This window comes from Narcine bancroftii, chromosome 2, assembly GCF_036971445.1.
Source record: "Narcine bancroftii isolate sNarBan1 chromosome 2, sNarBan1.hap1, whole genome shotgun sequence".
NCBI classification, from domain to species: Eukaryota; Metazoa; Chordata; class Chondrichthyes; order Torpediniformes; family Narcinidae; genus Narcine; species Narcine bancroftii.
In genome coordinates, this window is record NC_091470.1 from 242,061,048 (window position 1) to 242,087,715 (window position 26,668).

Genomic DNA, 26,668 nt, shown 5'->3' on the forward strand with positions numbered 1-26,668 from the left:
ATTCATCTTGTTCCTTGCAACATAAAGAAAGCTGTTTGGCCCACTGAATCTTTGCTCAGAGCAAACCCTTTCCCCCACTATTTTCCAGTAACCTTTCATGTCTCTCATGCTCATCTACTCCAAACCCGTCCACAATAAGGATAATTTACAGTAGCCGATTAATTTTTCACCTGGCCAGAAACTGAAACATGTGGGGGACACCATGTTGTTACAGGGAGAATTTGCAAATCCCATATATGCAGCATCAACATTGAATCCCAATCACTGGAGATGTAAGCCAGTAATTCCACCTGCTATGTCACTCAATTAACTTTCAGTAATCATATTTGGTCCTTAATTGGGGTGTTGTTGCACATCAAGATTTTAGATAAACTCATTTGAATGGCTGAAGGCTGGGTGAAGGTTCTGTAACAGTGAACAGAAATAAAATATACTGGGGATAGCTACTGATTTTGTGTTATGCATGAAAATTTGCAATATTAATGTTTTCAAGTAAATTATTTATAAATATCTTTGATAGGCCTTCCCTGTAATTGTCCTGATCAGTTTGTACCAGTTTGTGCCCACAATGGCCGTACCTACCCAAGTGCCTGTATTGCAAGATGTGTTGGACTGCAGGATAATCAGTTTGAATTTGGATCTTGTGCAACCAAAGACCCATGCATTTCTCATCAATGTTCCAAAAGTCAGAGGTACCAATATTTCATTTATATGGCTAGATTTATGTTCAGTTTCATCTCATTCATCAGAGAAGGTGACACTGCAGCCTGACAGTTACAGATTGTTATGGCTGTTCAGTTTGAATACCTGTGCTCCTTGTCATAGCTTCTATTTTTGTGTTTAATAATTTTCATTCATCCAGTTTTCCTCCATATTGGTGGTGTCATGTTGTACCTGTCTGAGCTGTTGTAATCAATCAATGTAGTTGTACTGATGATTTTAGCTTTTAAGTTTTAATCGTCTGGAATGTGACCTCATGACATAATCAATAGTATTACCTGGTTATCCCACATCTGCACATTTTTGCAGCTATGATTGAATGAATCCCCTTGATATATCCCCAATTGTACAAACTTATAGCATCTCAGCTTTTAAATGCAGCAGTATTCAGTACCACAATTCTTGCATGAATTAGAAACATGTTCTTCCATTTTGCTCCTTGGAGCAGTTTGATACATTAGCCTCCTACCTCGTGGGTTGTTTCAATATGCTATTTATTTTCAACCTTGTTGGAGGGAAAATGCTCAACAAATAATTTTAAAGAAATTTGATACATGCTCATTTCTTCTGAAGATGCCAAAGTATTTCACAATTAATCAATATTTTAGAAGGATGGTCTTTGTGTAAAAGTTAAAAATGGAGGAAATATGGTATCCAATTTCCACAACCTGCAAAGGCATATCAGATTCCATAATCTGTGTTTTTGATTGAAGGATTATTATTGGATAAAATACATTTATGAATTGTGGATTTTATTTACCAGATTGAAATCGAGTCTTTGTAAGTTTGATGCTGTATGCACGATGTTGATACCCTGGATTGTGTGCTTGAGTATAGCAATGAGAATTTAAACCTTCACCTTGAGGGTTCAACTCTCCAGTTTCAAATGGATGTACTGGTAATTGAATCTCGTTAGGTCTATTGTTATTTCAGTCCTCTCGAAAAATGAACCCTGTCATTAAAATCCATGAAGGATTGCAAGCAGAACACTGACTGGGATAATAACCAGTCTAATTTACAATTACCTAGGACATGTTTAGTTTCATAACCATCTGCAAATGAATTTGTCATTCTTTTTTTGTCAGTAAATTTTTTAAATTCTTTACTTTTAAAAAAAAATGTTTATGTTTTCAAAGGTGCATTCCAAAATCTAAAGTTTGTCTTACTAGCATTGATTTGCTTGAATGTGACCAGTATGAGTGTATTTCGAGATCAGTGAATTGTGAGCTGCTTCCTATTGAACCGGTTTGTGATACAGAAAATGTAGAACACTCTAATCGGTGTGCCCTGTATCAAAGATCCAAAACCTTGTCCTATATGGGTCCATGCCAGGTAGGAATGCACAAAGTTCACTTTCTAAATGTCTTGCATGCTTACACCATTACTGGAACTGTGGATGTGAAGACTAATTCTGTGATGTTTCCTATTGGTACTGAAGGATTGAAAAACAAATTGGATTTATTTATAGTTCTCATGCACCCTGTTATTAAAGCATTACAACTTTGCTTTTCTGATTTGATTAACTTAACCTGCTCTGACTGAACCAAGCAGATTTCATTCCCAACTTCCATTCCACACTTTTCTGTCTCTTCCAAACTTACATATATTGTTTACAATTGACTGCATTCATTTAAAATTTGTGTATTGTTTTTAATTTTAGATATTACATTTGCTGTTGCTTCTTCTTCCAACTTTAAAAAAATTATTTACTCTGACAGGAAGTGCATTTTTCTTTCCATTCAATTCACAGATAACTTATTTCACTTGATCATGCATTGTCCAAGGCTTCGTAATCCATCATGATGCATTACTCTGCAGAGGCTGCTATTCTTTCATCTTGTCTTCTTAAGATGGTTCTTTTGCTACAGACATCAAAATTAACTGGACCATCCAACTGCAGTCCTTCAAAACCTACCACACTTCTCATTATTCTAAGCCAGACCACCTCCTTTGTTTTACAAAATAATTACAATTAACATAATTACTTGCGTTACCTGACCACAAATTGTGACAAGTCTGTTTCCTCTACACCTTGTGTGCTAATTGCTCTGCATAGATATCTTGAGACCACCTGTTCTGGATCATATGTGTATCCAGTTTTCTGTAGTTTTTCCTTTAAATTGTATTGAAGAAAAATCAAAATGACAACGCATCCAATAGTACGCTTCCGATTATCCAAAATACTTGGGACTGGATGTTTTTCGGTTATCTGCATTTTTCGGATAACTGAATAATGGCTTTAAGCAGCTCAGTAGCATCAACAAAATATTTGTATCAGCTGTCACTGATCCCTGACACCTCCCCACTGCCGTTGCCGATCCTGCCCGGGAGCCTGAGTTCCCCACTCCTGTCCGAGAAGCCACTCTCTTTGATGGTGCCGGGATAGCAGAGAACCAAAAACAGTGGAGGGTAAAGAAATGGAAAGAGAGAGGGGAGGGAGTTATCTTGAAAAAGGACAATCTTCCCATGTGCTGCCTGACTTGCCAACTTCCTCTAGTTGCTCACTGATGGCTCAAGATTTCAGCCTGCTTCTCTGAGCTGGTATCCAGCTATTCAACTTCTGTCTTCCTGGCTGGTTTTGAGCTCTGTTGTTACCAAACTGGTACTACATAAGCATGTTGGGTGAAAAAAAAATTTCAACTTGTGACGACACGTTGCCACCCGAAAAAGTGTATGGATAACTGAGATTTTCGGTTGTTTGATTTTCGGATAATCGAAACGTACTGTTCTTCTTACTAATGCAGTCATAGCACTTAATGCTAATACACTAGCATCTTCAAGTGGTATAAGATGCGACTGATTTTGGAAATGTTTATATCAGAGGTGTGCCCCTCCACTCGTTTGCACAAAAACATCTTTGAGTCTGTTCAAAAACAGAAACAAGTTGCAAAACATGATATTGTTTTGAGTCTGAATATTCTTATAATAATATACTTAATGTTGCTTTCTTCTATTTAATCTTTCTGTCAAAGATAATTAACATTCATAAATCTGGAATCTTAATAAATATGTTTTTCTCATTCTCTTCATCCAGTCTCTATTTCCCTTCTATGACATTGAATTCTTCCATTCTAATTTGCTCTTTGTTATTCAGTCTTTCAGACTGTGGATGTCCTGTAGAGGGCAGTGTGACATTGGAGAAGTAGAGTTGACCAAAGTCTGTATTTTCTAGAACAGCCATTCTCAAAGGGGACCATACACCCCCACAGCCCCCCAACACTTCCCTGGGGTACAACACATTTAAAGGAGGGGGGCACAGAAAAATGGGAAGAAATCTCTTCAAAACAGAAAATTGATAAAGGTCCTGGCAGGCAAGATTCAAGAAAGATGAACCTAGAATTCTAAACCCTGGACACTCCGCAGGCTTCATGCTATGCCATTGATTTTTGGTCCATGAAGGGGCAATGTGGATATTGCTGGAAAATGGGTTGAAGTAGAAGGTCAGCCGTGGCAAAGCATGCTCAAGGGGCCCAGTAGCCTACTCCTGCATTTTATCTAATGCTTCAAGCAACCAGTCCAGTGGAACCTCAACAAGTATCACCAACGATGGGTGCCTTCATTGAATAGTTGTCAAAATTGTTGAGCAACTGTTGCATGAATTCTGTTAATTGAATGATGATATTGGTTTAGGTGAAAGATGAAATCTTAATTGTTCATATTTCATAGATCATGCAATAGGACTTTTGGTTTTGTATTTTTTCTGTAGGATATGTGTGGGCAAAAACCTGTTTGTGGCCATAATGGTGAGACCTATGATAATGTATGTGCTGCCTACTCAGATCGTGTGGCAGTGGATTATATTGGACCTTGCCAGGCTGTGGCCATTCGTCCCGAATATAATTCTCATCCTGAGTGCTCAAGTGTCGTATGTTCACCACTGCCTAGCAATGGATGCAAGCCTGTCACTCCACCTGGTATGGAAAAAATGTTTTCCTTGAACTCTAAATCTGATTTATTTTTGTTTAAATCTACTGAATAATGTTTTTAACTAATATTTGCAGCCGGTTTATTTTGGTAAGTTTCCCTTTTATAATGTTTAATTCAAAGAATTTAACTCAAGTGGAATGCACAGAGGTAAATTGTGTAAGCAAGATCACATACTGAATTTAAACCAGGGCATGATTCTCAGTTATTCCCTTCCTGCTATATTGAACAATCCTTAAAACACGAGCATGCATTTATTCACATCCATAAGAAGTTAGTGTTTCATGCAAAAGCTGGAATATAAGGCTGAATGAGGATTTATTGCTTGTATAAAACTGGTCCAACGGTATAATGTTTATTCATGTTATCCAGGAGCCTGCTGCCCATTATGTGCTGGAATGCTGCGAGTTTTATGGAGCAGAGATCAGTTGGACAGCCTTGCTAAGGTAATTCCCAGATATAATTTAATTTGAAATCCAAGTTACTCAAGCAACAAACTTTAATATAGTTGATTACAAACATCACTGTTTCATGAAAATCTGTTCATTATTTTCAGACCAAACTGTTATTAAGAGAGTGTCATTTTACTATCTACAATGATTTTTAGATTGGCGGATGTATTCTGAAATCTAAGTGAATTTCTATCCACTCTGTTCCTAAGGAGTTGATTAGGGTGGAATAAATAAGACTGCACAAATATATGTACAAATAACTTTTGGAAGAATAGGGCAATTGGTTTCTCAGTTTCCATTTTGACTGCTGCTGTGGCCACAGTTTGGAATGTTCGGACAATAGTAGGAAGAATACAAGGTTTTTATATTGAAATTTCTTGGATCCCTGCTCTGAAATTTGCCACAGTAACATTACTACTCTAACACTCTGCCACCACCTTTCCAACCCAGAGCTCGATATCACCATTATATTTAATTCTAAATATTCCTCAACTTTCTTGAGCTTAACAGGATGCTAAAGGTTTTGTGTCACATTTTACCCCAGCTTTATGTGTATAGGATTTGGTTGGTTGTCCTGCCAATTAATTCACTCCCCACCCCTCTTGGATATGAACATTGCTTCCATCAACCCCCTGCTGAACCATGTAAAACAATTTCAATTTGGTTCAATGGGAAATGGCAGGGAATGTCATCTAGATTTGAATTATTAACACAATTTAATTAGAATATATCTCCAATACCTTTAACCCTGGTAGAGTGAATTTTGTCTTGTTATCCCATTCCAGATTAAGTTGGTAAATGTAACATATGCACATTAAGGTCTGTAACTAAATAAAAGGATTCTCTGGATTGTGCTCAATGTAATGATGCTTGTTCAAGGTGAAGTTTGTTGCTTAAAATAAAGCCGAAAGGAAATATTTAAATGAAAATTATTCTGTTGTTGGTAAAGAACAGATGTCAAGCACAGTTTGTGATGAAACATGCACTTCCTCATTGGAATGCATTTACTGTTGTGTGATCTATTTGATTAACATGGCAAATTTGCATCCAAATCTCCTGGTATACTAAAAGTATAATCCAAGACCCTTGATGCTTTGGTTTCAGACTAGCATATATTCCAGACTATTGGATATATTCTAGTTATTACTCCAATCAATATCTTAACCACTGGGATTTCTGAATAATCAGATGGTAAATTATTGGAATTGTACTGTACCAAGCAGATATTTTTAAAAAAAATTGTCAGAAGATCATTAGAAAATTAATGAGTGACCCTTTTCTGGATTGGTCTTATTCAGCATTTCTTCATTCTTGTAGCTAAATGGAGGAAGACCAGTTTCTGTACATGACATCCTTTACACTTTACGACTCCATGTATCAGTGCCTCAGTGTGATGTCTTTGGATACCTAAGTATAGAATCAGACCTTGTGGTCCTCATCATTCCAGTTGAACAAGATCCAACAACACTGCAGGTATACTTCACAAATCATAATCTACATTATCATTAGTTTATCTTCATTTGTCTTTATTTTCCTATTTTGCGTGATTTAGGTGATTTTCTTTACATAGTTTTTGCATTCTCTCTTGTCTCTGCAGCAGCAAAAGCTTTTTATATGCCTGGTCATGCTTCTGTTCTCTTGTGTGATAAATGTATTTTTAAAATTTCTCTCTGTTCTTCTGGTATTTTAATTCAAAGTAGAGGTGGAGCAAGTAAAACAGACAACTCCAGGGCTGAAGCCAGGTGCACCAGAGGAGCTTAAACTGGAGAAGCTGAAAGGGACCACATTTGGGGATATAGATATCTGAGGGTTGGATTTCAAGAGGTTCCAGATGATGGTATTAGTCCTGAGTTATTTAATTGGAGCTTAGTTCTGCCTCTGTACTTCATGGTGGCCAGGCGACTTGACATGGGGAATCTTGCAAAATCAAGTAAGGTAGTAATGAGGTGTAACTGACAATTATCTCTGCACATGTGGCTTTGAATAATTTGGCAGAGAGGCAGGATGCAGGTGGGAAAATAAATAGATCATCTGAGAAAACCAGAGGTAACAGTGCAGCAGCAACTATTTGGTAGGTCATTGTAAATTATTCTGTAGCTATAACTGAATGATTAAGAATGGAAGCAAGTACATTGTTTTACATCAGCACAAATACCACCAATTTATTTTTAAGCAATGCTTTTCTCAGCATCGTATATCAGACTTTGGTCATTTTCTTTCAAATCAGATTAACTCATTCAGTCTCACAAGGATTTCCATTATCAATATTTCCATTTACTCACCTCTGGTAAAGCAAACTTTGATTCTCTTGACATTTAGAAATCTATTCATCTTTGTTTTGAATATACAGATCAACTAACCTTACTCAGCCTATTTGGTAATGTATCCCAGAGAATCTCTGGATGTAGAAAATCCTTTTCTTGTCCATTGTGAAAATAGCTGACCCATTATTTTAAGATTGTGAATCCCCCCCACCCCAGATACAGGCCCCTCAGCCAGTGGATCATTAATTCAGCCTCTCCACTGTGAAGCTCCCTCCAAATAACAAGAGGTTTCAATCTCTTGTCTCTTGAAAATTAATCTGCAGCGGCAGCTACACTGCTACTGAAAGAACACACAACCAGACGGGTTGAACTCAGTGAGCAGAAAACTGGTTTATTGCTGGCTGCTGGGCTGGACTTATACTCCCAGCCCGGACCTGGCTGAGAACCCCGCTGGGGGGCGCCGAGGTCACTCGGTGTCACGTAGTCCCCCAGCGTGGGCTTTTGAGCCTGGTGCTGAGAAGAAGGGGAAACCTCCCGACGGCGCCATTTTGGCCAGCTGCCCTGCCGCGTGGATTACAAGCGAGGCCGGTTCGCCTGCCTAGTGGGATGCCGCCACACAGCCACCCCCAGAACCGGTGCCAATGTCCTTTTTAGCTGGGCGACCTTGCTTCTTGGGCTGGGCCACAATCACTGGTTCGGAGGGGTCGAGGTGAGCTGGCTTCAGCCTGTCCACAGTAAGCAGCTCCTGCCTGCCGCCAATGTCCAGAATGAACGTAGACCCTGAACGCTGGACAACCCAGTACGGCCCCTTGAAAGGTCTCTGCAGAGGTGCCGCGGTCAGGCCCCGCTGAATTTAAACGTACTCTGCGGAGTTCAGCTCGCTGGGGACGTAAGATGGCCATGTGCCATGTCTGGGCGGCGGTGGGGGTGCGTAGGAGTCTAAGTGGGCATGGAGGTGGGAAAGTAGCTCGTGCGGTGACCGCTGGAGGTTGTGAGGCATGTTGATGAACTCACCGAACAGTGCCAGCGCTGCGCCGTAGATCAGGTCAGCTGATGACGCCTGCAGATCCTCCTTGGGCATGGAGTGGATGCCCAGGAGCACCTAAGCCAGTTTGCCCACCCATTCGGGACTGGTAAGTTGGGCCATAAGTGCCGACTTAAGGTGGCGGTGTAAGCGTTCGACCGGCTCATTGGCCTGCAGGTGATAGGCCATGGTGCGGTGTAGCTCTATCCCCAACCTGTTGGCGAGTTGTGCCCAGAGCGCAGAGGTGAATAGGGTGCCCCGATTGCTGGTAAGGTGATTCGAAATGCCGAACTGGGTGACCCAACCATGCAACAGCGCTCGGGAGCAGTAATCCATGGAAGCATTTGGCATCGGGATCGCCTCGGGCCAACGAGTAGTGCAGTCTACCACCGTGAACAGGTAACGGTTGCCCCGGGAAACTGATAAGGGCCCGACTATGTCCATGTGAATGTGGCTGAACCATTCCCGGACATGCTCAAACTGTTGCATGGGCGTCCTGGTGTGCCTGTGCACCTTAGACATTTGGCAATGGGTGCATGTTCTGGTCCAGCCCGCGATCTGCTTCCGCAGCCCATGCCAGACGAACCGCTCTGCCACCATACGGACCGAGGACCTGATGGACGGGTGCGAAAGGTCGTGGATGTGATGGAAGACTTGCCTGAACCACTCTGGGGAACCATTGGCCGCAGGGTGCCCATGGAGACATCACACAGGACAGTGCCTTCGCTGCTAGGAGTCGGGAGGTCTCAGAACCGCAGGCCCGTGATGGCATTCCTGAAGGCTCACGTCTCCTCATCGGACTTCTGGTCCCGGGCAAGCTGGTTGAAGTCGAGGCCTGGTGTCAGCACGCAGATGGCTGGTCGTGATAGTGCATCGGCGACCACGTTGTCCTTCCCCGCCTTGTACCGAATGTCGGTGGTAAACTCCGACACGAAGGAGAGGTGACGCTGCCGGCGGGCTGACCAGGGATCCTTTGCCATCTCAAGCGCCTGAGTGAGGGGTTTATGGGCAGTGAAGATGGTAAAAGTTCTCCCCTCCAAGAAATAGCGGAAATGCCGCACCGCCAGGTACATGCCCAGTAACTCACAGTCGAAGGTGCTATACATGCACTCTGGTGGGCGGAGAAGTCGGCTGAAGAATGCCAGCGGCTTCCATCGTCCATTCACCCGCTGCTCTAGGATGGCACCGATGGCTATGGCAAAGGCATCGACGGAGAGTGCCATATGCAGGTCGGTGTGTGGGTGGGTGAGCATGGTAGCCTTCGCGAGGGGATCCTTGGCCTCGAATGCACTGCAGGCCTCTGGATCGGTTCAGGTGAGATTTTTGTGCTTGGCCGTGACGAGGGCGAATAGCAGCTGCATGATACGCGCGGCTCCTGGGATGAATCATTTATAGAAGTTGACCATACCCGCGAACTCCTGCAGCCCTTTGAGGTTGTCCAGGTGTGGGAACTCCTTGATAATGACAACCTCCATAGCAGCAAGCGTGGCTCCTTCGGCCGTGATGGTATGGCCCAGGAACTGCATGGACTCTTTCCCAAACTGGCACTTGGCTGGGTTGATGGTGAGGTCGGAGTCGGCCAGCCGGGAGAAGAGGGTGCACAGGTGGGCCTTGTGTTGCGCCCGATCCCTGCTAGCAACAAGGATGTCATCCAAGTAAATGAAGATGAAATCCAAGTCCCTGCCCACTGAGTCCATGAGGCGCTTTGGCCCGTTCTTTGGCCCGAACGGCATGCGAAGGAATTTGAACAAGCCGAAGGGGGTGATGTTGGCCATCTTGGGTATGTCCTCAGGGTGTACCGGGATTTGGTGATACCTGTGCACCAGGTCAACCTTGGAGAAAACTCTTGCACCATGCAGGTTGGCCGTAAAGTCCTGGATGTGAGGGATGGGGTAACGATCAGGAACTTTCGCCTCGTTGAGCCGTCACTAGTCTCCGCAGGGGCGCCACCCACCGGAGTCTTTTGGGAACAGGTGGAGCGGCGAGGCCCACGGGCTGCTGGATCCCCGAATGATCCCCACCTCCAGCAGATGCAAAAACTCTTCCTTCACCATCTGGAGCTTGTCAGGCGGAAGCTGGCATGCCTTGGCGTGAACCGGTGGACTCTGGGTGGGGATGTGGTGGAACACCCCATAGCGCGGTGAGGCAGCGGAAAACTGTGGCCTGAGGAGGGGCAGGAACTTGTCCAGGATTCGCTGGAACTCTTCTCTGGGCGTGCTGATCGTGGCCATCTGCGGCTGCTCTGTATGGGAGGCGTCGAGGTGAATGGCCTGGAAAGTCCGGGAGTCTACCAGGCGCCTCCCTCAAATGTCCACCAGGAGGCCGTAGGTGAGGAGGAAGTTGGCACCCAGGATGGCGGTTGGAAGGGATGAGATGGTGAACCTCCATGAGAACTTTCGCCAGCCAATCTGGAAATGTACTGTCTTGTTCCCATATGTCCGGATTTCTGTTGCGTTGGCCGCATGGAGGGGCGGTCCTAGAGGTTGGTTCCTCGACTCGATGGCCGGGATGACGGTGATCTGGGCTCCAATGTCGACGAGGAAATGCCGGCCGCTGACTGAGTCCCGCAGGTAGAGGAGGCTGTGTCCTTGGCTAGCCGCTGCAGCCATTAACAGCGGCCGGCCTGCTAGTTTCCCTGGAACGAGCAGGGCTGACGACACTTCCGAGTCTTGGCTCCTCAGCACTGGTGGTAGAAGCAGAGGCCCGGAGTGGATGCTGTGCCCCTGGTTATGCTCTTGGTGGCCCCTGTAGGGGCCGGGTGTTTTACCGCAGTGCTAGGGGCAGGCTTGGCGTGGTCATGCCCGTGCCTCGTGACCTGCTGGACTGCCGAGCCCTCCGGGAATCGCTCGAGCCATAGCACTTAGGCATTTTGAGCAACCTTCCTCGGGTCGGTAAAGCTCTCTTGGGCCAGTAACGGCTGGATGTCATTGGACAGATGGTTGAGGAAAATCCGCTCAAAGAATGGGCAGTTAGTGTGATCACCCATGAGCGCGAGCATCTTGTCCATCAGCTCCACCGGGGACCTGTCCCCCAAGGCGTCGAGGTGCAGCATCTGAGCGGCACACTGCCACCTGGATAGTCCGAGGGATCCGGTGAGCATTCGCTTGATGGTCGCGTATTCATCTTCGGTGGGTGGGTGGGTGCTGAACGAGGTGCAGCACATGTTTGGTGGTGGCCTGGTCCAGGGCGGCAATCACATGGTAGAATTTGGTCGTGTTGGACGAAACCTGGTGGAGGTGAAACCGAGCCTCTGCATGGCCGAACCAGGTCTCTGGCTCCTGAACCCAGAAGTCAGGTAGCTTGACGGCTATAGCACTGATCCCAGATTCACTCATGTTGGGTTCAAAGACGTTTGAACCAGTCAGGGTCACCAATTGTAGTGGCAGCTACACTGCTACTGAAAGAACACACAACCAGACGGGTTGAGCTCAGTGAGCAGAAAACTGGTTTATTGCTGGCTGCCGGGCTGGACTTATACTCCCAGCCCAGACCTGGCTGAGAACCGCGCTGGGGAGCGCCGACATCACTCGGGCATCACGTGGTCCCCCAGCGTGGGCTTCTGAGCCCGGTGCTGAGAAGAAGGGGAAACCACCAATGGTGCCATTTTGGCTAGCTGCCCTGCCGCGTGGATTACAAGCGGGGCCGGTTCGCCTGCCTAGTGGCATGCCGCCACAAATACACCCTTCTATTTTTATAAAATGATGACCTGACATTTTTATTCCATATATATTTCACCTGCCATGACCCTGTCCATTCACTTAGTTTATGTATATCCATTGAAGCCTTTCTGGATTCTCCTTGCAATTGGAACTGCCCTCTACTTTTATATCAGATTAAAGAAGTATTCTTACAAATGTGCAAGTCTTTGACACCATGTCTGGAATATGGAATGTGTGTTGGTTTGGTCTGTTTATTTAAACAAAGAATGTACTTGTCTTAGAGCTGATGCTGTAAAAGTTGACTGAATTGATGCATTGTGAGGGTTGAAAAACAAATTCAAGTTTATTTATTATCCAGTTGTACAGTACAACCTGACAAAACAATGTTTTCCCATCCTCGATGCAAAACACACAGACAAACAATATGTGTATACAAATATTAAAATAAATAAATATTATTGTTAAGTAAATAGTAGAGTCACGGAGGATTTGTATGAGCAGTTTATCAGTCATGCAGCAGTCTCAAATTCAATTGCCAAAAATATGAAGTAAAATCAGTAAAAGCTGGAAATTCTCTGCAGGTTAGTCAAAGTTAGCCAAAAATATTAAAACTGTTCTCTCCACAAGATGCTGTTTGACCTCTGAGTATTTCTACTATTTTTGTGTTTTATTCATGGTAATGAATATTATGGGCCTTAAGTTCAGGAGAACTTAAGGAAATGTACGGCATTCTGAGTGAGAATATGCCCAAAGAGGTTGTTATAAGACTATTTCGCCGATCGATGCATCTGGAACCTGGCATTCTCTCAACACTGAGATAAGAAGTAAATTCTTTTGTGAGAATTGTGAACCTTTGGAATTCTGTACCTAATCATCCACTGGTGGGGCCAAAAAACTACAGATGGTAGAAAAAAAACTCATCTAAACAAAAGATAAAAACTCAGGAAACACTCATCAGGCATCAGCTCAAGAGGGAGAAACTGATAAAAGATCTTTGTCCCAAAACATTGATTCTTTTTATCCCATTGACTTATCGAGACCTTCAAATACCTTTTTGTTTTTGTTTGTCTTGACACCGAATGGCAACTCCTCCTGTTTCTTATGTTCTAACATCATTGTGTCGACACAGCTTCACCTTACTGCCATCCATCTCAACCTCTTGGGCAGTTTCTGAATACGTATCAAAATAAATGTCCAACAGCCAGTTTTGGATGAGCAGAGATATCATCCAAATAAACTATTGAGAAAACTGGTGGAATTATTTGTTATTTTCTCTTGTCTGCCAATCCTTTAAGGTATTTGGATCCCTGGGACCCCTCAACACCCCAATTTTAATTGTTCTGTCATTGCACACAGCTTTAGCTGCTGAGATTCAATACTTTGGAACTCATTCCACTTCCCAATTCTCTCCTTTGCTTTTTGTCTCCTGTGTACATCTAGGGATATTTGCGGCACTAAGGAGACCGTATCACCACCTTCAACGATTTGGAATAGGCAAGAAATGTTTGCCTTGCTGGTGTCATTTAGATTCCCAAAAAAATGAATAAATGCAAATATTGTCACAACCTTCAATTCTCCCCTGAAGCACATTCCACCCAATATAATGAAGTAGCACTACCGAGACATCAGGTCCCAAGAAATGCTCGAAATCCCAAGTTGGAAATGAACAAAAGCAGTGTGGGGTAGAGGACGACAGAAGCAACTGTGATGGGAGAGGGAGCAGGCATGGGAAATTTGGCTGCCAGCTGGTCGCACTGATTCAGTGATTGAGCAAGTCTGCTCTGCTCAACCGTGCCCCAAATTGTTGCCACCAGAGCAGGGTGGGGTGAAAAGGGAAGAGAAGGCATGTTTAAATGTTCAGATTCCACTCGGGAGAAAGTTTTTGCAGCCCTGCAGCAGTGGGCAAACTCATCCCCATCCACCTTGCTGGTCTCCCAAATGCTCGTACATGTGTCCATAAGTTGGATATTTATAATTGGTGGGGGGGGGGGGGGTGTTGGAGGAGGAAGCTGTACTTAGATCCAGTATCCTAGATCCAGTATAGTATCTTCTTCAAGCAAGAAACGTGCATGGCTCTTCACAAATCACAGTGCTGTTCCCGACCATGTTGTCTATTTAGGGAAACTAAATCCTGTGATATTACTACCCTACTGTATTCAGTTTTCTCTGAAATCCTCTTTTGATAAGTGCTCCAAGCAAAACACTCAGCAATGTAACAACATCTTTTCTGTCCTTAACTGTAGAAAATCTGATTTAATCAGTCCTGAAAACTGCCAATAATATGTTTTCTTTGTAAACTAATATTATCCTTGGCCAATATTCTGAACATTACTGAAATCAAATTTTAAGAAAATATATACAAAATAAGCAGCCAGGAAGGCTAGAAGGTCATAGGTAAACATTTTTTTATTAAAGGAAGGCTTACATTGGATAGAGAGTTCAATACTGCAGTAAGCTGAGGAAATTGACTCAATGTGTACAAGTTCTGCCTCTGAGGAGAGTATAGATGTAAGTCCCAAGTGCAGATTAGAATCAGAATTTATTGTCAATGACAAGACATGAAATTTGGTGTTTTGTGGCAGTATCATCGTGCAAACATTCATTTTATAACCATCTTACGACATGTGGGCACAAAGGCTGTCCATCAAGTGTGTTGCATTCTCAGAGGTGCTTTCTTTTGCCCAAGATGATAAACTTAACACCAAATCTGATTTCTCAGGTGGACCAGGATTTTGAAAAAGATCAATATTTCTAATGTCCTAATTTTGAATTTATACTTGATGGTGTTTGCAACTTGATAAAAATTCAGCTTTCTTTTCCATTACCAGTTCCTCAGCTGATGGAGAAACTGAACAGATTTGTGCTAGTCAGTGTTTATTTCTCATAGTGATGTTTTAACAACTAGTAACATTTTTTGACAAAATAAAAGGATAGATTAAGGAGAGGCATATGTGTTGATTCATAAGAACTCTGATGAGAAATATAATAGGAAATAATGGGTCATGCCATTAAAAAGAGTACATTGCTATGTGGCTAGAGAAATGAGATGGCAAAAAGCAAATGGTAGAGGGAGGTTTGGCAGGCAAGAAAAATGCTAATAATGCTTTACTTTGTCAGTAATGGAAGCAATTGGGAGTTTGTACGTAAACTGTAGAATGATGTTGACCCTGATTTTTAAAAGAAAAATATGGCTTCTTTTAGCATTCCAATCTTTAAAGATAGCTACACCTGGAGTGTAAGGGGACTCACTGAGCCAAGTAAGCATAAAAGTGGCAGTCAAATGGTAATGTTGGGAATTGAAGTAAAATCAACTGGGGACTTGTTTTGCATTAAGAGCCTCTTGGAACTTGGATTATTCAAAGATAATTTATGGGTGGCACGGTTAGTGAAGTGGTTAGCACGGTTAATGCAGTGGTTAGCACAATTCTGTTACAGTGCCAGCAATTGGGACTGGGGTTCGAATCCGGTGCTGTCTGTAGAGAGTTTGTTCATTCTCCCCATGTCCGCGTGGAGTTTCTCCGGGGGCTCTAGTGTCCTCCCGCCATTTGAAATGTACTGGGGGTTGTAGGTTAATTGGGTGGCATAGGCTCATGGGCCAAAATGGTCTGTTACCGTCTATATCAGTAGTTCTCAATCTTTCTCTTCCCCACTCACATACCACTTTAAGCATTCCCTGTGCCATAGGTGCTCTGTGATTAGGAAGGGATTGCTTAAGGTGGTATGTGGGTGGGAAGAAAAAGTTTGAAAACCACTGTTTTAATCATACCTAATTGACTCGTTATGTGCATTATTTCCTAACTCCAAAGGAAATGGGTCAATGACAATTTTTCTCAAGCAAAATATTTCAGTAACAATTGGGTCTAGAGCAGTGGTTCTCAACCTTCCCTTCCCACTCTCATAGCACCTGAAGCCATCCCTTAGTAATCACAGAGCACTGATGGCATAGGGATTACTTAAAGTGGTCTGTGAGTGGAAAGAGAAAGGTTGAAACCACTGGTCTAAATTAAAAAAAAACTTCTCTAGGGAAAGGAACCCATGGGCCAATAAGACTTTATGTTACAAAGTGCAAACAACCTTTATATTTTGGAAGTGAGTCAAAGGCATGATGTTTATTTGTTAAGCCAAGTTATCTTTGATTAAAAATGTTAAAAAAGGCTGTCAGAATCTTAACCTTTTCATCTTTCGTGAAACAGGACTAATTGTAGTCATGAAACTAGGCTCAGAGTCTCTAGTATTGAACACTTCTGTCCATGCCTTGGCTATCTCAGTTTTTCTCTGTTCACTTTTGTTTGATGGTCTCAATGAAATTAATCACTCACGGTGTGAATTATACTAAATGGCTCTATCAATGTCTTTTTATACCTCTACATAATTTCAGAGCCCTAGCTACCTCCGCTTAGTACAGTTTACCATTCAGTGATGACTGTAGGTCTGGCGTTTAGGTTTTGTGTTATCCTGGCTCCACTTCTTTAATGGTTCCAATCTGTGATACTGCTTGATTTGCATCTAGTAGAATAAGTCATAATCCTGCAACTGAAGTTTTAGGTTTCAGCACAATCTGTGCCCTTACCTCTGAATCTCTGTCTGGTTGTCAATATCTCTGGCACTCTCTGACCAATATTTCAGGTTTAATTGTACTATTTCCTTCATTATTTGAACCCGTACCTCAGCCCCTCCAAGCCGATAGCCAACATGCATCTCCTTGTTATCTTTATGCTCCAGCATCTTTGGGTTATCCACACATACATTTGTTGCATTCCACCTTAAGCCTCATCCATCACCCAATTTTCTTCCCATTCTCCAAAGTAACAAATTTTAAATCCTCATTTTTTTTCCCCTCAATATGTCTATCATTCTTCTGGTCCAGGCTTTACATCCATTCAACACAATTCTTCCAATCAAGGTCTCTTGTACCTCCCTCATACTCTGTATACTGATATAGGTGATGCAGATTTCAACTAGCTAAGTTTATTTCAACGGTTAAGTTTATTCCAAAGCATCTCCACCTACCTTCCAATTTGGCAGTAGCTCTCTCATTGTTCAGAAAATCATACCTTGAAGAATGGCAGTATGGTTGGTGTAGCAGTTAGCACATGCCTTTACAGCACCAGCGATCAGGAGTGGGGTTCAAATCCCTCTGTCTGTAAGGAGTTTGTATGTTCTCCCTGTGCCTGCATGGGTTTTCCCCATGGGCGTAGGTTAATTGGGTGGCATGGGTTCGTGCTAAATGGCCTGTTTCTCTGCTCTATGTCTAAATATTAATTTTTTTTTTTAAATAATTAAAAAGTATACTCTAGAGACTTGTGAACAGAATTTAGGCTGTCACTAATTATAGTTCAACTTTATTTATGCTTCATGTAACATGATTAAAATTACATTTTCAGGTCCCTCTATGGTATCAGAATGGCCTACTGATTATGGGTTGAAGGGTTGGACTCTGGCTGTAACCAAGTTTCTGGGCTGTCAGACTTGTCACCTTTCCAATGAAACTTTAAACCAAGCTCCTATTTCCCTAATCTTATCCAATATTTATCTCGCAGCCAACATTTTGGCAGCATGGTTTGTGTAGTGGTTAGCACAACACAATTACAGTGTCAGTGACCTGGGTTCAAATCCAGTACTGTCTGTAAGGAGTTTTGTAAGTTCTCCCCATGTCTGCATGAGTTTCTTCTGGGTGCTCTGGTTTCCTCTCACATTCCAAAGACATATGGGGGTAGACAGTTGATTGGTCTCATGGATATATCTGGGCAGCACGGGCCGGTGGGGCCTGTTACTGTGTTGTATCTCTAAATTTAAATAAGTACTTAAACGTTTGCTGCTTTGGGTTTTACTTTTACATTTGGCTGCCACAGTTATGATATACTCATAGTTATAATCAAAGTCACAAAAGGTAGGATGTGAATGCAAAATGTTTCATATTTGTGACATGTCTGGGTTATTTCTTTGAATTAAAAATACAATTTAAGTACAAATTTAGAGGTATCTTTGTAAGAAACAAAATCAAACTCATCTGAGTGCAATTATTTATTCCATGTCTCTGTCAGACTACTGTAAAATGTATAATTCCACTCTATTTCATTGTGATTCAAACTATTCTAGATGATCCTGAACTTTTTAAAAAACTTTTACAGTGGTTACAGTGCTTGAATTATTCATAACATGTCTATTTTAAATTGCAGATTGATGCTTGTAATAAAGAAGCTGAAAAGATAGATTCCCTGATCCAATCTGCTAGCCCGGCATTAATGGCCCATGTTCCTCTGTCAGCACTCACTACCTCACAGGTGGAAGTCTCTTCAAGGGATTTATCTGACTCTGCAATGACCATCCTCTCCTCAGCTGCACTTTCACTCAACCTAGTTTATGCATTGTCAGGGTTCTTGTGATTTCAATTGATATTTGTATGTCTTTACTCGAACAAAATAGCAATTAATTTGCCAATGAACTGCATTTGGAAGGTCTGTCGAATGACTGAACTGCAAATCCCTACATAATTATGATAGAGTGAGCTCTACAAAGCTTAAGCTTTACAACTTTTTAATTAGAGGTAAAAATCCAAATTGAATCTTTATCCCATCCTTTTTGATGAAGAGATATCTATTTTATTTTCAATGAATTCAGGTTAAATTTAATCTTTCAATTAAAAAAAAATTAAGTTGATAGTTGAAGGTTTGGGTGATTTTTTGGGGGGAAAAATTTACATCTTAACCCTTTGGACTCTGGCCATTTTTAACGTTCAATGGAAATCATTTATACTGTTGCAGTTCCACATTTACATAGAATCTGCAGCTGAGAAAATTGTTCTGTGTGAAATGTTTAAACTTCACATGAATATCCTATTCTGCCTGTTGTCTGTCTATTCCTTACATCAATCTATTATATCTAGTTCAACCACTGCTGTGAGTTCCCTATTCTCAACACTTGGTTAATTGTCACTTAAAACTAAAAACACTCTTATTTAATTTTAATTCATCAAGTAAAAATTAATTTTATATCTTATATTTTGACCATTACAATAATTTATTTTGCAACAGGCATGATTAATTCTCCTGGAGTAACCAATATTACTAATTCAATTATTGTACTCAAGATATTACCTGCACTCTGGTCTCTTTAAGTGTTGCATGATCTTGGGTAGGTTCTGTGCAGAACTCCTCTGTATCTTAACTACAGTATTAGCTGCTTGTTTAGTCAACCTCTACTTCTCTAGATTACTTCCAAAAAAAAAGTAGTAATCCAGGGCAGTGTTGATTTCACTCTACTTGTTACTTTCCAATTTCTTTCAACAGATTGCATCCAGTGTTTACTGCTGCCTTTGCTATGATTTCTTCTTGTTTGTTGTTCATTTTTATTGTTCATTTTAATATTCTTGAGGCCTTGTCTTATTGATCCAAATGGTTGAAATCTTCATTTTACCACTATTACTTCTGCTGTAGTTCTTTTAGCTGGCATTCAAACTTGTATCAAGCTTAACCATAATGTAACTCCGATAACCTGCTGCCCTCTTGTTTGTAAATTCCAAAGGTTCAGCATTGGGAATGCCTGGTTGTATTTGTGCTGCCGTTAAATTCACTGGGGTCCCTTTTTTTTGCACTTCTTTTAAACTCAGCAAGATGAAAGAAATTAAAAAATTATGTAGTGAGGAATTGGCCCTTTCCAGGGGAGTGGGGGTGGGGGGGGAGGAGGTGGGAAGAGGGTTGCACTATATTAGTTCTTGGAGATTAGAGTAACCCAAAAAACAAATCTGCCACTGATGTATCGCTAAATTCCTGAGGGTGGTAAATTATTGGAGTTTTTTTTCTTCTTGTTGCTATTTAAACTATCAATTTTGGTACCCAAGACAGGGTTGTCCATAGCAGGCTCTTCACCAGCACTATTTCTACCTCTTTAGACTACCTCACCTCTTTAAAAAGTCAAGTTAATTTAAACTTGAAAAATACACACCCACTTTCTTTACATTTATTGTTCAAAACTCGAAGTTCCTATTGAATTTCATAAGTACAGCAAGTAGTCATTAAATAATCTTATAAATCATTTATTTTGAGACATGAAAATGGAATGAATAATTATTGTTGCCATACTCTTCAGACAAATCCTGCTATTTGTCTGTAGAATAAAGGATTATGATCTGGAATATAGCTGCTCAAAAGCTGATGAGTTACCTTGAGAAGTGAAAGAAAAATAATTTGTAGGGCAAGTGCAGATGGACATAGTTCAATAAATCTAGTAATCTGGATCTGATTCGGATTATACAACAAAACTGAAATGATTTTAAAAGCCTTAACGATCTTACTCCTCACTTTTAACAAGCAAAGTGAAAAATTATGGTTGCGTGTAAGTCTATTTTGGGATAATGGAAAGTGGAAATTCTAATAAAACAGAACCTTTAGGAGCCAAATTATTAACTTTTGGCTGATAAAGCATTAATGAAACTTGAAAAATTTGACATCACTAAATATTCTTAGTTTAAGTAGTTAATTGCATTATTTAAGTTATTCACTACTGTGTTCTGAAGCACTCACCCATAACTTTGCTTAATTCTTGCCCAATATAAACGAATGTAGTTCTCCATATTTATGTTCATTATCATTGTATTAAGTTTACATCCTAAATCAGTATTACAAGGTACCTTTGAAGGAAATGGTAGCACTTTCTTTTTAAAGAGCATGAACAAGTTTATTGATAATGGATTTTATATTTAGAGAATGATGATCATTGCCACTTGATCCCTGAAAGAGCAAAACAGAGTATGATATAGATTTTAACACCATTTTTATCCTTCATTTAATTTATACAATATTATTATGATATGAATTGAATTTTATAAGAACCCTCACTTCTGTGACTTTGATCCAGGTTCATGGTAACCACAGTAAGGGACAGAGCCACATATATATGGTGTGTCCTGTGATAAACAGTAAAATGCAGGGTGAATAACTAATATACTTACTTCCTTGTCAGAACATGGATTCAGAATCCATTCCAGAAACTTAAGGACACAAACTTAATTGCAACAGTAAGAATGTTGCAATGGTGGTGTTGTCTTGCAAGTTTTCCTATAAATTGGGGCATTTGTTTTGCCTGTTCAAATTTATATTGGGGGTTATGAGGCATTCTTCAAATAAGTTAGTTGCACTATATCCAGGCATCATTTGTACCTGATGGATACTGAAAAAAATCTATCTGGCCACTTACCTCACTACCATTTTCAAAACAGTGTGTTACTTGCTGAAACATTTCCCTGTGTAACAGTAGTAACATTTGTAAAATATTTCCACTACACGCTGAGTGTTTTTAAATTAATTTTATGATGTAGAAAGTGCAAAGTATTTCATTAAGCACTGCACTGAACTTGTCTAGATACTCTTGTCTGCTGGGTAACTTAATCATACCCTTCCCAAATCATATAATTTAATGCCTTGATCTGGGTTGGGATTTAATCTGTTCGAAATTCAAATTCATTCGATCAATTTTCAAAATTTCATACAGCTCTATTATTTGTGAACCTGTATTTAAATGCTCTTTACAATCAAAATCAATTTTGATGTCTCTTTGAACCTATCCATTTATAATAGTTAGCATTGACCCTTCTTATTGTAGTTTCAAGAATCTACTAAATACAGTAAAACTCTATTACCTGGAATTCCTGAAATTAAACATCGTCCTATTAAGGTTTGCCACACTCCATTCAAATTCTAGTTCCCAAATTCCCACTCTTTGCAGCTCCAAATCCCATTTAGTTCCTTAGATCCTTGTTATTACTCTCCCATTCCACTGGCAGGGATGATGGTTCTCATGCAACTGTTAATACACCAGGGTCCCAGTTCCTGCGTTTCCTTTATTACACCATTGCAGACCATTCTTAGCATATCAACTTAACTGTTGGCCTTTGAGAACCAAAGCATTCATACTAAAATATTTGTAATAAATGCTAAGACTTGTGACATCAATTCAACCATCTGATCATTTTATACTAAATCATGTTGAAGTGACAGTTGATGAAGTAAACAAAGACGATGTGGTCAAACAATAATCATGGCTTTTATTAGCAGAAACTCATGGTACAATAATGAAAGACAATAGGTGCATACACAGTTATACCCAAGGGGAGTGTCCTTAATAGTAGAGATAATGCAAGGCCAATGTTAGTACAGCAAGGCTCGCCAGAGGGGAGACAGGCAGCTTGGCAGACATTCACCACACATGTTTTGTTTGAAATTGTAGATAGGTGTTTTCCTTTAAAGAATTTGTTCATGCTTCTTTAAGTGTAACCAAAAAAGAAAAAAAATTGAACTGTAACATTTGATTAGAAATGAAATACATTTTCTGCAAATATTTGAATGAAATGTATTGAAGTTAAAGATGACAAACAATGAAGTAGGATTCTTTGCACAGTTATTCACCAGTGTTGCCTTTTTAAAGTGCAGAAAATGTACTCTTGCATTGAAACGTTGGGTTATCTATTTTTAGTTAAAGGGGAAGGAATGCTGGGAGGGTGGGAGATATTGAATGTTTTAAATATTTATATGTAGAATACTTTGAATAAGTAACTTTCCTTCCCCTTTAAGAATAACAATTTTTACTTGTGTAGTGAGAGTTAGTAGTTATGGTGTGAAAGTAATGGATGCTGTCTTTTTAAGGCCATTATACAATGCAGCACCCAAATGCAAGATCTCGCCATTTTACAGATAATTGCATTGTTTTAAATGAGCTTTGCCAACTTCTTTGAGTAATAGAATTGCTCTCTATTTTTGTTAAAATGTTGAAGACATTTTTACAGTATGACAATCATTTAAATGTATAAAATAAGCTGAAAAGTATGATTTTAATTATCCTTAAAAGATTACAGAAATCAAGTGTTTAATTCATGGGCTAGAACTGAAATATTTATAGTGTATATGCTATTTAAAATTTTATGGTTTTGATATACAACTTTATGAAGTGCCATATGAAAGTATTAATGCATGATAATTGATGGATAATTTTCAAATTAAATCCATTTCTAAACTATGTGACATTGTACTATCAAGCTAAATGTTGTGTGCCATCTTTATCTCTATTTTTTGCTCTTTATTTTTGTACTTGGCGCACATGCAGACCAATCTTTTATATGAAGTTTGTTATATCTTCAGTATTATGTCCTAGGTGCCTTCCAGAAGATTTTTAAATGGAAGATGGGCAAAAAAATCAAATTTTCATCAGTTTTAGTTTTGTGAACTTGTAGGCACTTAATGTAGGCAAAGTATCACAGTACAAGGACTAGTTGTCCTTGGAAAAATACCAATATTTATGTTATACATGGTAATTCTATTAAAGTATTTTAAGTATGTGAAATGTTTGTGTTTTGTGGATTATAATAGTTTTTCAGAAGACTCGTAACCTTCTACATTTCACTGATTGTTGCTTTATTAACTGTTACAGAAAATATGGGAATTTTCCTCTCTGGCATTTCCACACAAACTTTATTGCTGATTTAGTATTAACATGCTGAACCTGTGAGAGATCCTGGTATTATCCATTTGTCCCAGTCAAATGATTACACTCTCAAATACATGAATAATCAAGTTATTTGTAATTATGGCCTCAATATTAAACTGGGAATCAGAATATTACTAGATGTGAAACTACAGCATTGAGTAATGTTTAGGACTAGTCTATTTTAAAAGCCAGATATCATTTAAATGAGGATTTCAGGTTGATGCATCTGTGGGAATATTACCCATTTATAAAGTGGGTTGGTTTTTTTTTTGCCTTAAACCACCTTATCAGTGAAGGATAAGGGAAAGATTAATGAAAAATCTAAAGAAAGATTGCCACTCAGATGTAAGTGAGTGAAGAAATGTTTTCTAATACTCCATGATGTTGACCCTCATTAAACTGAGGGCCTGAATGAAAATTGAGTTCAGTGATTTAATAATTTAACAATGTTATTTCATAACTACTACCATTAACATTCCAGGCAGAAATTCTCAGTAGTGTCTCTTCTATTCCAACTGACACCTTCTCTTGCCATATTCTCATCTTTATTTCTTGTGATCACTCTTCTGCACAATCTTTTTTAATCATTTAATCTCTTCTGCCTTGTATGCTATAACAGATCTTTTTTTTGTTCTTTCGTTCTCTCCCCTTTCCCTATCTCTTACTGAAAACTTGCTTTATCTTTAACTCAGGGTTTCACAAACTGGGTTCCGTGGAAAGGCCTGGGGATTCCTCAGAAGAAATGGCAGAGATGTAGTAGGGGGAGATGTGTGACTGTTTGCTGACACTCACCTCGGCCACTTATTTGCACAATACCTGCCCCCTCCGGCTCTAATCGGTGCCCGGGCTCGCTTGTCCATCAAAGGATCCAGAGTCGGAGTGAGGGGGGTGGGGTTGGCACGGTTGCCTTTTGAATGCCTTCTTGTGATGCATTCTTGACATTACACTGCTGCCTGTGGACACAGGAAATGCAGTTCCCCAAGTGCCAAGTGAAGTAACCAGTCCAGACACCACACTCCTTGTTCTTTCAAGGTTTAATTAACCTCTGCCATAGTGGAAAGGTTAATGATCTCCGTTGTGTCAGGCTGACTTTTTGTTCGGAAGTTAGACACTGAGGTCTGCAGTGATTAAAGAAAATTCTTGATTGAGGAAATCAGGGAGGTCTGTTTTATTTGTAATCCCACACTGGTTATTCATTTTAAATCGATTTATTTTGCTGGATTATGCCTGTCCAACGATGAGGTAATCAGTCTTTTTGGAAGGTTAAAAGCTCCCGTGATTTGTGAAGGCGTGCTTAGGCAAAGGATCCCCGTGTCTCATGTTGCAACTGGGTATTGTTCACCTGCTGTTTCCCTGCCAGTGCAGCTCACATTGTCACGATTCACCAGAAGAGAGAAGTAGTGTCAGGGTTGCAAATCATACCACCACCACGTTCCTTACTTGCACCAATGTTTACACAGTGTTAAGGTTGATGTGTGAATTTAAGAAAAAAATCTCCTTTGTAGCTTGAACAATATCCCCTCCCTGAACCAACCAGATTTACTATGAGGCACCTAGTTTTCTCCACGGGATCTCGGCTCACTGGAGGTGGGTCACTCTTCCCTGTCTAATCCACAGTACTCACTCCCCATATGTGATCAGCATGGCAAGAGTTGTGTGGTGTGCTCCATTTCCCATTGACGGATGGTGCAACCTGAGCTGCTGGAACTAACCTGCTGCTGAAGAGGAGAGGGCCATTCATTGGTTTGACTCGCATGATCACAACAACTTGGATCCAGTGCCTTCCTTCTTGTTAAAACAAGTGATGGTGCAATGGTTTGCCACCTCGGCATGGGAGTGCAGTGGGGCTGCCTGTGCTGGAGCAACCATCAGTTCAGGTAGGTTGTCCTGCTCCTGCTCTGGGGTCCAGCTGCACATGGGCAGGGGGAGAGGCTTGCCCTAGGTGCCAGATGCTTGATTTTGAAAATTTTTTAAAAAGGTGAATGACAAGTGAGGAAAGGCAGCCACAAGAGTCCCATGTCCATGGGTTTGGGTTTGATGAGTTGAGTGGATGCTGTCTTGACCCACCCTAGAGCCAAAAGGATAACTTCTTTATTAACTTCTTTATTAACTTCTTTATGAGAACTTATAAAAGTCTATCGATGCTGGAATCTTGGGCAGACAAGGAATTGATGGAGAAAGAGTATAGGCCCAGCAGCATCTCTATTTCTTGCAAAGGCTGAGGAAAGTTCATCTCCCACCCTCCATTCAACAGAGGATGTATCGAGAGCATCCTGTGCAACTGCATCACCGCCTGGTTTGAAAGCTGTACCAGCTCGGACCGCAAAGCTCTGCAGAGGATAGTGAAGTCAGCGGAAAAGATCATTGTGGGCTGTCACCATGAAGGACATTTTCAACACTTGATGCAGGCGAAAGGCAATAAACATTGTGAAGGGCTCCACACACTTCTCATGTGAACTCGTCTCCCTTCTGCCATCTGGTAGGAGGTACCATAGCACTCGGGTCCTTCTATCCTGATTGGGCAATGGCTTTTTTCCCCCTGAGCCCTCAGGTCTCCTGAATTCCCAAAAAATAAGTGGATATGTACCATGGACTTTTACTGTGTATGTTTTAATATTTCAATGTGTTTAACTTTTATTCTAACATTTATGTAAATCTGCTCCATGGTCCTGGAGAAAAGCTATCTCATCTTCACCGTGCAAGCATAGTGTGATCGATAAATAAAGGTGACTTGAGGAAATCTGCAGGTCAGAATGCATCCATGGGGAGAAATGGTCAGTCGTTGAAATCGGGGCAGAACAGCAAGCAACAACGGGTTCGGGGAAGGGGAGACCCTTGGTCTCGGACTGGTGTCTTTTCAAACAGTAATATATCGAGGAGCTTTAGTCGCTACTGCTAGCCTGCAAATGCGGCCCCTCCCATCAATGGCACCAACCCTGTGTATATACCAAGTCTTTTAAACTAATTGACGATTGGGTTCTGCAATTTCCAAGTGCACCCAAAAAGGGTTCGGTGAGCTTAAAAAGTTTGGGAAGCCCTGTTTTAACTGCTTTTGATTTCTGATGAATATAAAATAGTGGCAAAAGCAGAGGGCATATGAGAGTAATAGATGAAAAAGATATTAAAGTGAAATCAATATATTGATCA

General features: G+C 40.9%; 1 protein-coding gene across 13 annotated transcripts in view; it reads left to right on the top strand.

Moving 5' to 3' along the window:
• reck (reversion-inducing-cysteine-rich protein with kazal motifs) overlaps positions 1–23,377 on the top strand; it is a 198,153-nt gene extending 174,776 nt beyond the window's left edge. For 12 of the 13 annotated variants that reach the window (XM_069920608.1, XM_069920610.1, XM_069920611.1 and 9 more), the window contains 6 exons: positions 521–692; positions 1,857–2,052; positions 4,427–4,634; positions 5,017–5,090; positions 6,414–6,569; positions 18,223–23,377. In XM_069920608.1, coding sequence (XP_069776709.1) covers positions 521–692; positions 1,857–2,052; positions 4,427–4,634; positions 5,017–5,090; positions 6,414–6,569; positions 18,223–18,429 — 1,013 coding nt within the window. In that variant the 3' untranslated portion in view covers positions 18,430–23,377. Of the gene's footprint in view, positions 1–520; positions 693–1,856; positions 2,053–4,426; positions 4,635–5,016; positions 5,091–6,413; positions 6,570–18,222 lie in introns of those variants that run through there. The other variant, XM_069920614.1, reaches the window with a different exon arrangement.
• Positions 23,378–26,668: the final 3,291 nt, after the last annotated feature.